At 41.3% G+C, this 15,381-nt stretch overlaps 3 protein-coding genes across 4 annotated transcripts; 1 reads left to right on the forward strand and 2 right to left on the reverse strand.

Moving 5' to 3' along the window:
* Nucleotides 1-4,110: 4,110 nt before the first annotated feature.
* Nucleotides 4,111-4,410, reverse strand: RB195_013863 (uncharacterized protein; the record flags this gene model as incomplete). The annotated part of the gene is made up of 1 exon (XM_064203870.1): nucleotides 4,111-4,410. The coding sequence occupies one exon, from the start codon at nucleotides 4,408-4,410 to the stop codon at nucleotides 4,111-4,113; it is 300 nt and encodes a 99-aa protein (XP_064059751.1).
* Nucleotides 4,411-5,125: 715 nt separating this feature from the next.
* On the forward strand, nucleotides 5,126-11,198 carry RB195_013864 (uncharacterized protein; the record flags this gene model as incomplete). Its single annotated transcript, XM_064203871.1, has 6 exons — nucleotides 5,126-5,256; nucleotides 6,064-6,227; nucleotides 9,599-9,750; nucleotides 9,811-9,933; nucleotides 9,989-10,123; nucleotides 10,977-11,198. 6 exons carry the CDS (start codon nucleotides 5,126-5,128, stop codon nucleotides 11,196-11,198), a joined length of 927 nt encoding a protein of 308 aa, XP_064059752.1.
* A 1,836-nt stretch (nucleotides 11,199-13,034) lies between these two features.
* On the reverse strand, nucleotides 13,035-13,996 carry RB195_013865 (uncharacterized protein; the record flags this gene model as incomplete). Of its 2 annotated transcripts, XM_064203872.1 has the most annotated exons (5): nucleotides 13,035-13,104; nucleotides 13,170-13,252; nucleotides 13,646-13,732; nucleotides 13,779-13,827; nucleotides 13,911-13,996. In XM_064203872.1, 5 exons carry the CDS (start codon nucleotides 13,994-13,996, stop codon nucleotides 13,035-13,037), a joined length of 375 nt encoding a protein of 124 aa, XP_064059753.1. The 2 variants fall into 2 exon arrangements, with proteins under 2 accessions (XP_064059753.1, XP_013298678.1); XM_013443224.2 differs by lacking the exon at nucleotides 13,911-13,996 and having other exon boundaries at nucleotides 13,646-13,825.
* Between the last annotated feature and the right edge of the window lie 1,385 nt (nucleotides 13,997-15,381).

Consider the following 15,381-nt stretch of genomic DNA (forward strand, 5'->3'; position numbering starts at 1 on the left):
TTGGTGTTCTGAAAAATGGAATTTTGAACTTTGATTTCTTAAAGCGTCACGAATTCGTCAGTAATGAAAATTTGGGGATTTTCAAGATGAAAATTTCATTTAATGAGTACCAGCGGTTATGTGAGCTGCGTTTTCTGCTCGTAATCGATGCACGTCGCCCGGCTAACCCCGAGAGGTCCACTTGTTCAATGATGAAGATCTTTATCTGGAACGCTGCAGTGCACAGCGCGTCAGTCACATCTGGAACGCATAAACGTCTCGTCGTGCAGGTTGCTACAATTTCGGGAAGTTTTCTGGATGAGTGTCACCCGCTAGTCATCCGCGTATTTTACGCAGACCTGCGACAACACACCTGTCCTATGCGGCATTGCCACTATCAACATGAGATGTTGACCATCACGATCCTGCACACACGAGCTTCTTCACCTCGCTCTCCCTTCACTAAGAGTGTCAAGATTTTCCGCTCAGATTCTGCTGTGAGTGGATACTGTTTGATAATTTTCCTTATAATCGTTGTTTTCCGTTTAGACGTTTCTTAAGCAACAATCCCTTTTCAACCCACAATTTACTCCCACATAATTATTTTCCTCCACACATAATTACTAGAACTAATCGCATGCTTCAATTTCTCGTTTTGACGAGATCTTAAAAACCAAAACTTCGAAGTTCTACTTGAAGTTTTTGGTATTCGTGGTATTCATTGATTCATTGTGGAATTATTTTTCCTATTTTATCTTCGATAAAAACAGTTTTTTCGGTCTCTAAAACCGTCTGAGAAAGAAAATTCGTGAACGATCAATGGCCCTTTGTTCATCGTATGCGAAAACGATAGTTTTCCCACGTATAGTGAAGTAAAGAAGACAGTTTCCGTAAAAACCAGTTTCGAACAGCACAGTAAGTGCAATACACTACAGTAGCTGGTATATCACGATCACTTATCAGCTTATTTTCCATCAGAAAAAAGAGAAAAAAAAACTCCGACAAAATCAACTGAGTCGACCAGAAGTACATGTCTTTGACAGAACTTCAGTTGTTGTGCAGTAATCATGCAGAGATACTGTACATATATACTTTGAAGATGGGACCTAGGTTGACGTGATGAGGGACACGAATTGCTGTGGACCCATCCTGGACGAACATGAGTAGTATTTTTTAGGCCCTTTCTTTGCTCAAATTTAATCCACCTCCAGCTTTTTCTTGCTTTTTCATTCATCGGCACAACCTTGCAGTAGTTTATGTGCGGGCTAATAACGGATGGACTGAATCTTCCCATCAGTTCTGTTTTAAATCTCACCTTTCAACACTTTCACAAGGGATTTCCCATTTAGAGATGGGAAAAATAAAAATAGAACATTAGCGATGATCCCTACATTCACGTAAAAACAGTTCCAGAGATTATCAACGATCCACACGTGGCGACATTGATATTCTATATGTATTTTGTGAAGGGACAGCTTATATTCTTGAATATATTGACTGCTCAGCGTGCGCATACCGCCCTCGCTTTAAAAACGAATGTGGAATTTTTCCGCTGCATCACCAAAGATTTGTTTGAAAATGGATGGTTTTTTTAAACGAAGTATTTCTGTTATTTCTGGCGTTCCTGCATGCTGTGTGGTTTTATTTCTTAAAGTGTTTTTTTACAATTGCATTGATCGCCAGTTGAATTATTTATTATGTACATTGTACATTTTGATGGTTTACGGGGGCTCTTGAAGAAAAGGCGTTTCAGATTAGTTCCCCTTCAAGATTTAACCGGCTGTAGATTTACGATTGCTGCGAGACGACCTTTAGTATCAGGAGTGTGACTTTTTTTCGAATTTAAAAAGCTGACGTACGTCTGCACTTCGTATTTATCTAAATTTGCTTGACACTACACCGTTAGTGCACTTAAGCTCTACTTTAGTTAAAGAACTTATAAGTAACGATAAGTCGTTATTACGGATGGTTAGAACACCACAAGATCACGTTTCTCATGGTCTTTGCTTTCAACCCCTGTCTGGAGGAAAATGGGACTCTGAACGTAGTCAATGAGGATTTAACGTTGAAAACGAATACATTTCCCAAAAACCAACCAATGAGGGATCTTGAGCTCTAAGTCCTTCGCTTTATTTAACGAACCAGTTCTCTGGATCCCTTAAAATTTATGAAATGGATTTTCATAAAGTGTATTCCGTATGTATTTGCTTTGCGGTGTAATTTCACCACCAGTCCACTTAACGAGAATTGCTCAGGTCACTTCTCCTGTGAAGAGTGCTGAGTTGCTGTTAGGTGACATGACGGCTTTGGTGTTCCTGACGCGTCTTATCGTCAGAGTTTTTAGATGTTATGCGTTTTCGCTGCAAACTGCGTGCCGAGTCCTATCTGCTCTTAAGAAAACTCAACCCCAAAGAAGCCAAAGATCTCCCAACTTTGTCATTGGCTTTGAGGACAGGGTTCGGCAACGTTTTTTTTTCAATAAAGAGAGCGCGGTCGCCTGCACTTATGTGCTCGTGGGTAGCCGCTACGCGTTAGGTTGGTCCGAAAGCCTTGCACCACACTTTTCTCACACTTATTCCGACAGTTGTAGCTTTATTGTTCATAGGCACCAATCAACCAACACTACGTATGTCCAACGCCTCACTAAACCATCAATCCCAGAAGTCCAGAACTCTGGCATATATGTCGGAACACGTGTGTACAAATACTCTGCCTGAGACACCCTCTCGCTTCTCGCGCCGCACCAATCGAACACACAACACGGTTGTTCACTTGGTGCTGTGCGGAGGTAGGAGAGCTGGCGAAGATCTTTATCGGGTCCCCATGCGTGTTGTACCGTGCGCACAACTCGCTGACCTTTGGATTTTCCCCGTCATTCCCCCGTATTTTTGACCGATCATCGATGGCACTTCAAAAAATACGTGACTTCTCATGGAGCGCGCGACTTCAAATCGCCTTTGCATGTTTAGTCGCAGTGCGCTCTCATATAAAGCCATGTGGTTCACGGAACACGCGCCATCGTGATCACTCTCTTTACAAGTTGCTGGACTCTGCAGAGCTCTACCCGAGTGGCCCTCCTGTTGTGGACCATAATAACGAAACCATGCGACCAGTGAGAACCGCCTCTCTTTTCATCTTAATGAGATCTGGTGAATTTTGGCAACGCAAGAACGTGGATGAAATCACTTTAAGTCAGAGCAACTTGCCTTTCATTAACGCAATTTTCTGAAAAAGAAAAAACTGTGCAACGGACTAAGTGCAAGCTCTTATGGGGGTGAGGAAAGAAGATTTTCCAGTTGGGCCCGCATTTACCTCGTACTATTCTTAGAAGTCGCTTAGCTCTTAGTTATATCCTATCAATTTCCAGCGAAACGGTAATTTCGATGAAAACCTAAGTAGAGTTACTTTCGTAAATTTATCTAAAATTCATCTAAATTTTGCAACGGCGATAGTTATATTTCTCATTTCTTTTTTAAATGCTAGGCTTCCTAACCTCCTGTGCAATCTCGATGCCTGGAATATTTTTAGATACAATTTTCGTTCCATTTTTTGTTTTCCTTAAAAGCAGTGTGTCACGAAGCATGCGATGTAGTGGTATCTGTGAGCATAGTATACAGAGTTTGAGATGTAGATTACGAATATGAGCGTGGTCCTGCTCAGTTCCACCTAATCGTCCTGAAAAACAGCGTGGGAAACGACATTTGTTCTTATGTTAGAGTGCGTTAGGACGCACTACCTTTGTACACGCTCCTGTTCCCTAAGTAGTTTCTTCATTGGTTTCATTGAATAGGCTGTTAGGGAGACCTCATTGTTTTTCAACCGCTCGCTCGCTCGTGGACGCGGCGCGTGCAGAAGCGTGGCGAGTTTTCACGTTCTTCACGTAGGAACTAAGGCGGTCCCACGCACTTTTCCCACGGAAACCCCAACATCGTCAGTTTCGTGATACGCACCCTTCAAAACCGTGGCGCCTAGACGCAACGCAGTCCTGTCTGCGCACAGCCATGCGGCGACAACGCCACGTTATTGAAGCGCGTTCCTCGTTTGATATGCTCGTGTTGCAGCAGGGAACAAAAACTATGGCAAGTGCTATGGAGAGGATAATGAGTGGTTTTTGGAGAGAAATATCTGCTTTCAAAGGTTGCTGAGTGGATATTGCTCGCTGCTTGTTGCGGGGCTTACGCGAGTTGTTGTCACATAACCCCGACCTATGGTGGTCGTGTTCATCGCTGTCCTATCAGTTTTCGTAGATAAGCGAGTGCTGGCACTCGGATCCGGGGCTGTGCGAAGTGGAGTGGTGCGACACACGTCGTGTGGTTCCCGATTCCCGCCCATTTCTGATACGTGCTTGATTTGATGTGTCGTTGAACATCGCTGTGATGGGCGATTATTACTGAAATCCTCATCTGTTGTCGTCCATTCGTCCTGATTCATTCAATCCATGCAGTGAATACAGATTGTTCCACCAAAACGCTGCTGTTGTTTTTGCACTGAATATTTTCGAGCTTCAATTCTCTCTCTTGTTTTTTATAGTAAGCTTCGTAATTTCTTGTTTAGCACTAGAAGAGACACCGATTGGCTCGTTAATTTCGTTTCTATTCAGTTTATTTCGGCAGGAAGAAATTTCCCTTCTCAGAAAGACTGCATTTCTATAATTAGAATAGAAATTTCTCTTCGCCCTTGAGCTCATTTCGAGTTCCGGCTCTATTTTGAACGTTCTCCGCAAAAGTTGTTTTTAAGGGCCTCGATTATTCGTTCACAGCATCCGCAATCCCAATGGAAGCAACAGTTGGGTGCTTTTTCAAGAATGAACACTCTGCTACTGTCCTTTTCTCTTTCTTACTCTTTTTCCTTACGTCCTACTACTCACTGCTTGTTTCTACTTTGATTCACAAGAGCTCTATTCGATGTTCATCTTGATTAGCTGTTGATCTCATGTCCATACAACTTAGAAGAAAAAGCGCAGGATTTAAATAAGGTTCCTGGTTTTTCTCTTCTCCATTAATTTAATGAATTTCCAAGGAAGAGATCCTCTTTCTAAATCTTGCCTTTCGCTCCGCCCACATCTCAAAGGCTCATTTCGTCGCAAGTAGTTTCTCTAATTTGTTTTCTACAAGATGTGTGGTTCTTAGTTTCACCTACTTTCAGAATGTTAGGCAATAAGTTAAGAAGACTTTTTGCCAAGCTAAATGTTGACAAGGACATGAAAATTCAATCTATGTCAAAGAAGAAACTAGAAAACAAGAAGAACCCAGCAGTAAAATTACCGGATAATGTTTGGTGAGTCTCCAAGAGAACTTTTGTGTTTCTTTTTTTTTTGTGAAAACAGTGAACAATTTTCCGATGTGGTTGTTCATCCTACAAACTGCAAACATATGCTTTGTTTCAATTGAAACCACTCGGATGTTTCAAGCAAAACCACTCAGATTTTTTTAAGGATGAGATTTCTTGACGGGAATCGGCTCTCTCAAGGAGGTACAAAATAAACGTTGTTTTTAAAAACAACGCTGTTTACGAAGAACTCGGATACATGCGCTCCAAGAGCGGATTGCACAGCTATTTTTAAGAGCTCAGCAAGAGCAAAAGGAGACTAACGCATCAAAGTGGTGTAATAACAGGACTAATCATTAATACAAGCTCTATCACGGGGGTATGCTTCGATAAATTCAGGACTTATGTGACACTTATGAGCTAAAAGTCGTTGAGCACTCATCTAGTCATTCAGTGCAATTGAACTTTAGGAAAATACCGTATTAATGGGAAAAAACTTTCTCTGCGACGTTCCCAAGCGACTATTTTAACAGCTTGTTTGAAATTAATTGTTTTGCAACTGTCACAACTATCCTAGTTTAAAAACACGTTCAAGGGTAAGACCTGGGGATCTTAAGGCTACAGAATTCTTTTTCATTATCATCCGGTTTCTAATTTCTAATTTTTGGCAAACGCTAGCAAATTTTTTAAGGGTGCGTTTCTAATAGGTTTACGTGAAAGTTGAAAGTAGTACAATTTTCTAAATAATTATGAGCTTAGAATACCTTCAACATTGTTTCTCCGCAAATAGTACTGTAGCAATTATTATCCATTCAGGAATCTGATCTTTGACTACTCGTCACCGTTTGATGTGGTGAAATGGCGAAGAGTCAACAAGCAATTTAAACGCGTTATGGATAATCGAGTGAAAAGAACACTGTACTTGGATGTGCTGAGGATGGATATTACTCAGATTCTACCTAAAGGAGTGTTAGGAGATGGTGAGTGAAACCCGAAAGGAGTTTTTCGCAATTTTCTGTAATCTCCTCTTAATACCGGCTGAGGGATCAGGGAAGCTAAGATGAAATCACGAGATGCACTGCACTTTACTGGTATAGGCCAGGATTAATTTAATTTTTCGAAACCGCATGATTTCAACAATCGACTCCATATTTGTCAAAAAAAATCGCAGCTCCAACAAAAAATAAAATTTCTGGTCTCAAAGTAGACTGTGGCGAATTGTTATAATCCTCTTCTGCGGCAGCGAGTGAAAATCAGTGAATCGCTTTGGAAATACCGTGTCCACTGTGTTTGAGCATTCACGTGGTTTAAGCGGATTTTCCGGGCGTTCTGTGACGCTTTGCGGTTTCAGCGATGAGCAGAACTCTTGCATTTCTATGCTATCGCATAAAAATGTTTTTGGACGGGGAAACCTAGAAAATTTTCCGATACTATGGACATCTTACGGTTTACGATCGCACGTACATCGGGGTTCATAAAAGCACAAAATGCATGAAATTTCGTTTCATCGCATCGAAAGGCAATTAAATCTTATCAAAACTGGCATCAGGACGGTACTGGCGGATTTTTTAAGGAGAAGAAATTCAATGCAAACAATTTCGATGAAGCGAACAGTTAAAAATGCAACGGAGTTGCACTTGTATTTGTAGTATTACGATAGTCAGAAGTGGAAAAGAGTAATTATTTCGGCTGTGAAGCTGCCGTTATACTCCGCTGTCGATGTCGCTTTCATTTTCGATGGGTATTGATTATGGGCGGAGCAATCGTGACGGCCCACCTAATTTGCAGTTAATGCCTATCAAAAGTGAATTCGTCATCACAGTAACGTAGCGGTGGCTTCGGGAATTGTAGTGCTTGAGAGGGATGGAAACAGTTGTGGTTATGACGAAAATAGCAATCTCTTGATTTTTTCCTCTGCCCTTATCTTATCTTTCCAGATTTATCCAGCCCCTTAAATTTTTTTGCAGCAACTGCGTTTACTCAACGGTCGTTTGTCGACTTACACATTAACACGAGACTAGTTCTTATGAGTACTTCACAGAACAAAACGAGAAATCATCCACAAAAATGTGCCCTTAGAAGAGCTGTCAAAGAAGATTACCGGTCAAATTCTCATTAAAACACATCGCAATCGCTCTGCACGTTCCGGTACCGGACAAATTTAACAAACATCCTTTGTTCGCAGAAAAAACATGGGGATTTCCAACCATTTCTTTTCTTTAATCAATAATAATTTCTTCGGTAAGCCGAAACTGGTCGTCAACAATCCCCTCCGCTCAGAAAGCGATCAGCGGATATTTTGCTTCGACGTGTTTTCAGTTATAGAATGATTTCCAAACTGTAATGCTCGAGATGATCTCGAATGTTCTATGAATCTTTTGGCGAAGGGTGTAATCAATCAGTTTACTAAAGTTCGTTTACTTCATGAGATATATTTTTGAAGTCAAAAGTGCAGTTTTGGGGGAGAATCTTTTCAAAAATCTCTTTTCTTCGGAAAACTTGTTGATAAAAAACGTAACGACATTTAAAGCACAAATTGTGGTCCTTCTTGAAATTACTTAATAAATAAAAAAAACCTTTTGTAGATAAAATCACTAACTAAAAATTAATTAATTAATAATAATAAATTAATTATTAAATTAATTAATTAATACTGTGCATTTCCCAAAATAATGAACCAACAAAAGAAACTGATATGTTTGCTTGAAAAGCGAAAAGCGATCAATTTGCAGTGAATTTGTCAACACTTGCAGTTTTCACTTTTTTATTTCGCTTTTCACTCTTCTAACTTTCGGTACCGCTAATGACCTTTTCTCCAATCTTTACCTCTTTTTTGCGTTTATACAACACCTTTTCTCCCTCTTTTTCAAAGCTTTCCATTACGAATTTCTTCCTCGGTGTACTTCCAATGTGTTGACCATTTGTCATTAAATTAACATTAATTCACTCTTATTAAATTATTCTCATTGTTCTTAAAGAAATAGGACTTGGGAAAATTGAGGAAAAAAAAGAAGTTTAGCCATCGGGACCTCTCAATAAGTGACAACGATTCTTATTTTTTCGTCACCACGTCACTTAATTCGATCTTTTTTTGTTTGCCAATGCCCCACGTAGAACGTAGGCTAATTCGTCACAATATGCATCAACATTTTTGCGACGATATCAATCAAATACAGCCACAAGCGCTGCCAGCACCAGTCCAACAAGTCGCGTTGTCAACACGGATTTTCAGTGGTTTAGTTGATGCGACCTCCTCTTCCACTTGATCGCTTGACACAATGTGCCGAGTGCCAGTTTGCTGGGGGCGAGCTAGTTCCTGTCAACCATCGTATCAGTGTTTTTTTCCTTAACTATGGAAAAAAATTGGCAGTGACAAGGATCCCGGGTGTTTCTTCTCAGACTTTTTCTGTTGTCTCTTCTTCTCATACGTACTCATATTTTCCATGGTTGAGTTTGGTTAATATTTTCTGATTGCACTTCTTTTTTCCAATTTTTAAAGTTTCTTTTTTTGAGTTAAATCATTAGGAAGAATATCGGTGAAGTAATCTGGTCGGACGTGTCATTTTAATTTTGCAATGATGGTTGAAAAAAAGCTTCGTAAACGTAATAAAAAGCGTAACAACGAAACACACAATAGGGAAAAATATATCACATGTTTTTATCACAAGTCCCATTGTCATGTGGGCAATGGAAACTGTCACTAATCGCCGCAAACTCCCGAGAGTCACACATCAGGAAAGGAAATTTGGGTGACGCTCTTTATGACGAACGGCTTCCGAGATACGAAGCGGTTATAAAGAACTGGTGCTACTGTATCCAATACTCAACACATTAGTATATAGCTTTATATAGTTTACTATAGATATAGTTCATATTTTATAGTTTATAGTAAATTTATGCATAGCAGATAGGTATGTATACATAGTTTTATTTTCTTTCCTCAGAAAATTGATACTATGGGCTTTTTTTCTCGAAATGGATGAATTATATGAGCAGACGGGCTCTGTATTTTAAACACGGGACCGATGGATAGTAGGAGGTAGCCAATACATGAGAGACTTAAATGTCTAACGCGCTAGATGTGTGTAAGAAAATAAGTTGCAGTGACTTTTTCCCAAAATTCTAATTGAACAACTGCCTTATCTGTTTTATTAACTTGAAAAAAAAATCACTTGAAATCCCTGTCCGGATCCATCCTCCATTTTTTTAACAACAAAAAAAAAAACTGGTCGTTCCCACACTTTGATTTTTGGTGCAGCGGTAGTTCTTGTAGCAAACATAGCATTCTATGCTGGGCACTCTTTCGTTTCTCTTTCCGCCTTGCAAATCCAAAAATTCCTTTTAATTTCAGGCGACTTCTTCCGACATCCCACCTGCAACCTGCTAGCACACCACGAGCACCGTTCCGTGCTACTCGCCGCTCATTCGCAATGGACAGCAAAAGAAGCGACAAAACTTCGAGCTGCTATACAGTTCTTCGGCAAATACACACACACTGTCACTGTAAGTGGTTTGGTCGCTGCTCTGAGTTCATACTCCGAACAATCATTCATTTCCTTACAGCTGGACTCATCGATAGCGGAATTGTGCGTGGCTGGACAATGCACAACCGATATTCCATCCTGGTTTGCTTTCCAAGCGGCTGCTGGCGGCACGGATCCAATTCCAGCGACTGATGGGATTCAGGTTCTGATCCTGTTCGAACCGTAATGAGTCAACATCTGAAATTTTTCTTATTCAGACCCCAGGATGGCTGCAAAACGAGGCGAAATTCAACCAGTCCACCTATCTTTGTCAGTCTGACTCAGATTTACCGCAGTGGAATCCAACAACACAACGTATCCCATTGGGACCACTTTTTCCGAAAGCAAAAGAAGTGTGTTAATTGTTTTTATGTCCACGCGGCTTCTCATAGTCCTCGACGTGGTTTTAAACTGAGCTGCTTCAAACTAAGCACCAAAATAAACTCCTTGACGTGGTTCTCGTTCCGTTGTCCCATTGCAACCATCGCCTATCATGTTCGCCGCCACCGATCGGTAGCGTCCCAGTTATCGACTGGTGGTATGGGACGGAAAGGTGCGGTAATCACAGTACGCTGACCAATGGAACGGAAACCATTGTACGGCTTCTACAGAGCAAAAGTTATGGTTTCTCCTCAGTTACTACATATGGTGGACTTTTTTGAACGTATACTAAATCTTCAACGCCTTTAGTCCCAAGGCATTGAAGTAACGGTCCAGACTCTAGGGTCATTGCAACGAAAGAAATCTTAACGTAAACAGCGAACAATGAATTAGTAAAAGGATAAGAAGTGAAGGATAAAGTCGCTGGCTGATCAATCCGCCTGGGATGCACTAGCCGATTTATCAAGTCAGTGTTCTTATCCTCCTAGATAAGTCTGGTACCAATTTAGCGTACCTGGGAAGGATGAACGGTTTAGCACCGGTACCAGAGCGGTTTTGAACCAACGATCGATCGTGCAGTCACAACGGAACCTCATACCGGCGGCACTAAATCACAAACACTAGTGTCGATGCCCATAGATCCTTACAAACCCTCTCCAAAAATCCTTTGATGCGTGATGAATGAATTTTTAAGACACCCAGCGGCATTTTCTTCTGCTATGTTCTTCACTTTAAACTGAGCGCATAAACAAAAGTAAAATTTAGAAAAAGAAGAAATCACTCACAATACTGCTGTATTCTTTCAAACTCATCTCCAAATTTCAGATCACATTCCGTTGTTCGGTGCCGCAATTACGGCGGATGCGACGTCTTGCCGTATATCATGTGCCGGCGACATTGATCTTCTCAGCAGAACAACTGCAAGTCTTCCGATTATCGATTATTGGTGGACGATCGAATGCGCCGGCCTCGTTGAGACTTCGTCCGTTCCGTGATTGGCTTGACGGCGATCAACTCGGAAATAAGTTATGCATTCAATTCTGTTGAGTCTACGCGACAACGATGACAGCGTTATCGTGGCCTGCCGATTTTCGCTTAAGTAAGGGCAGTTTTAGTGCCTCAGAGCCATCCGCTGCTCAACATTCGAATTATGTTATGTATGTATCGAACAGCACACATGCACATTGCCATACATTTTCTCCAAAGGGACTTGCTCACCACCGTGTTGGAACTGTTGAGCCGTTTGTGATTTTGTATATATTTACTTGTATATTAATGTTAGATAAGCTTACAAAGTGATACAGTGTGACAAGTCACTTGATTGTGTGTTTGGAGTCGTTCACTACGTTCCTAGTGTGATTGTTAGCTGATCTCTATGGGTAGCATGTCATCGCCACGCGTGCAGCAGTCGACAGTTGCAGCTCCTCGGGCGAGTTCGACCGCGCGACGGAGTGCGAGGGCGGACGCGCGGCGGTCATCTCACTAAACAAAAGTTCATGTAACTATAAATACACACGATGCGCATTCCATAGGTTTCTGACCCCCGACTACGCAGAAGTTTATGTGACCTTCCTTTTTTTTATCAAATTCAAGAACACCTTTCTCAAAATGTCGGCACCAATGCATCATTGAACAGTTTTTTTGTAAGTAGAATAAGAAATGCGAATGTTAATTCATTTGCTAACTAGAAATCTTTGAATCAAACCCTGTTTCTATTTCCTGTAAGATTCATCTAGCTTCCTTGGTGCTAAGTTTAATCAGCATTTCGCGTAGCGGTGACTTGTAACCATTTTAGTAGATTGTTGATCGTCCTTTAGTTGTTCCTATAGTTTGTTTTTTCTTCCCCTCCTTCGTAACAACGAGGGATTCTGTTGCGCTCGGGTAATGATCCACGCACCTTTCACACCATTGGATTTCACTCTATGCACTTTTTTCTGCCTATATGATGTATCCTCTCCAGAATAAATCTATTTATGAAAGATATTTGTTGTTGTCATTTCATTCCTTGTCTTTGAAAAGTCACCTTAATTTTTATTCGTTTGACATTCGTGTTTCGTTAGCCCTGGTGTTTGGGTTACGCATTGACTCGCCTTTTATGTGATGTTGATAATAATACGAACTAAGAAATAATAGCTATGGTGAGAGTACGGTGTTTACGGACTGCTTACGGAATTGGGTAGCCGATGCATAAAGTCAGTGTTTTATCCTCTCAGAAGTCTGCTAGCAATTTATCGACCCTGATGGATAACAAGCTTGGTTTGCACTAGTGCGGTATCGAACCAACGATCAGAATCGCCTTTCCTCGTATACTCCTGGAAAATCCGCTGAAATGGCTTAATTTATGCTGCACTATAACGTAAGCGACTGGGTTGGATCCGAATGAAGTAGAGCCAGAGTGTCACCGCGCAGACGTCAGCAGCGCAACCGTACCAAGCATCACGGATTTTGAATCACGCTCGCTTCCTGCTGCATTTATAGTCGGGTTATATTTATAGTATTTATAAATATAACCCGATTTATATTATTATAGTATATTTTTATTTATTTATAGTCAATACGACATGAAGCACGGACATTTGCGCAAGCGGCTGCGCTCGAAGCAGAGCGGTGGAGCGTAGCGGTTGGGATCGCGTAAGGACCCTCACTGCCGCCACTCACCTCTGCAGTTCGCCATGGTCCCACCTCGATTCCAACCGCTGTCTCGACCGCACCGCTTCCGGTCGCTTGCGTAACGGTCCGTATTTCATGTCGTTTTGACCCAACTACACAAATCATTCTCTCACAACATTTATTGTAGCATCGTTCAACTTTTACAGTACTACCGTCTTACGTAAATGAACAAATCAATTAAGAGAACGAATTCGATCGATGATGCTGAAGATGTTAGAATTTCTTCAGAAGATCAAATAATGGCTGCAAATCATTGAATATGGCCGGTGTGTAGTCTCTACATCTGTAATCAACGCTTGGTTTCGTGCAGAAATTTGGCGAGTCAGGAATTCTTCGGACTAGGCTCACTTGTACATTTCTTCAGGTGACGTTTCGTCCATTTCATGTGCAGTCGAAACAGCTCCAACTGGTTCTGGTGCCGTTGTTGGTTGCTGTAAAACACTTGCGCATGTTTCACTAATTTTTGTGAGCTGATAAACGCTGGTATGGCAAGCACGTTTAGGTTCACTTTATATTTGCGGCTTGGTGCGCAGATAAAAGCATCACATGACGGCTACACACAGTCAGTCATTCCCAGTGCGGACATGCTGATTCGACGATGTCTCGGACCCACGACAAAGTGCCACAGTAGCGAGTTTGCACCATAAGGTGAACAAAACAATCAAGGAGAGCAGGGTTGCGAAAAGAAGACGCCAGTGGTTTCTTTCCCGTCGTTGTCGTCCTCGCGAAGGCAATTTTTTCTGACACCACTCTTCTCCTAGAACCCTAATGAAGGAAGACTAAAGAGAAACTATGCTGTGGTCCCAATGCTGCATAATATTTACCGCAGGTGCCTCTTTGGGAGGTGAATCTTTCGGTTCCTCTTTATCCCGATCTCTGTCGCGATGCTTTCCCTTCTTTCGACTGTCGGTCTTGTCCGATTTTTTTGCACAGCACTTAGTCACGAGATTAACAAACAGCAACGCGTAGAGAAGGGCGGAAAACAGCAAGGCGTTTAGCTGCATCACTAAAACAATTCTCATTAGCTTAGGGAGGCCAAGAAATAACTTGAAATGTGTTTGCTGACAGCAGCTGACAGCACTAACTCACCCTACTTGAGGAAAGACACTTAAAAACTGAATGGTGGTCTGGTTATCCTCCCTCTCAAAAACAAACCGTCTTGGAATAATGTCCATAATGATAAATGGTGATCTAACAGTGACGTCTACATATAAGCATTATGCATATAAACATTAGAGCAAGAAGGAGGAAGGTGGGTATCAGATGGCAGGAGAGCAGACAGTAGTGCTGGACCAGGGAAGAAGAGCAGAAGAAAAGTAAGAAGGACCCGGGCAAGTGGAACAAAAAAGATGAGAAGAAGAGTCAGATCCCCCAAGAAAATGCCCAGGAATAAAGATGACTTCAATGGCATCGCTGTTGCCAGTAGTCGAGCACTTCTGCAAAAAAAAAGAGCAGAAACGCAGTGACTCGAGGCACTGCACAATGAGCCCACGAGAGTGTTTCACCCGAACTCTGGACATACGAAGTTCTTAGCAGAGAAGTCCAAGATTTTGTCTCACTTCAAAATTCCTCACTAGCTCGTGGAAGGAATGGAAGATCCAAAAGAACAAAAGCAGACACGAACATCACATTGAAACTGCAGGCTCTGCTCGAGATTCCTCGCAATTCACTCGCCGGGGGTAACTGATCATATTCCCTTTCTTCCTCTTGCTTTGTTCATTTTCCACTTCTTTCCTTTTCTGCTCCATCTCAAATGTTCTGTGAAAAGAAATAAGCGATATTTTAAAGCATAAAAGTCAAAAAAAGTGAATTTTATGTAGCAACTTCCCCGTATGTATGCATAAGATTTTCGCTTTTTCGACCTTGTCCAAGGATACGCACCCATTTGCAAGATGTAAGTTTAAAAGTGGTGAATGTCGTGAAGAATTGCGCACTGCCACAGTTTTTCTGCGCATTCGATTGTTTGGATCACATGACGTAATTGCTCAACAAAAAAACAACCACAATGATGTTTATGACATACAGCTTCCTACTGAGCTATACCGTCTCTGGATAGCATTATTCCCTATTTTTCCGTAATCGAAAATAAATTCTATTCGATTCGATAACGTTCCAAGCACACTTTTACGCCCGCATTTTTCTCATTTTCGGCTTTAACTTCAGTTATTATATCGCTTGAGCGGGAGAGTAAAATAAAATGACTACACTGAATAGCAAATAAAATGGACAAACAATTACAAGCAACTAACTGACACCAGCTATTTTATGCTTTGCTTTAGTTTTTGGAATCTGACATCTAAAGTTGTCAGGGTTGTCACTTTTTTACTACCTTTGAAAGCCGTAAAACGCATGCAATTTCATACAGAGGGTGTATGAAATTGATCATGATCTTCTCCCAATGGTAGCGAGTCACAAAATTGACGACAATCGGATTCTTCATGAATAGAGAAGGGTAAGGATTCGGTTCACGAATATGAGCGTGATCTCGCTCAATTCCCCCTTTAGTTATTCATAATAAAGGTGTTTGAGATAACCTTAGTTGCACCGTTGCCTCCTACGA

Source organism: Necator americanus, chromosome V (assembly GCF_031761385.1).
Source record: "Necator americanus strain Aroian chromosome V, whole genome shotgun sequence".
NCBI classification, from domain to species: Eukaryota; Metazoa; Nematoda; class Chromadorea; order Rhabditida; family Ancylostomatidae; genus Necator; species Necator americanus.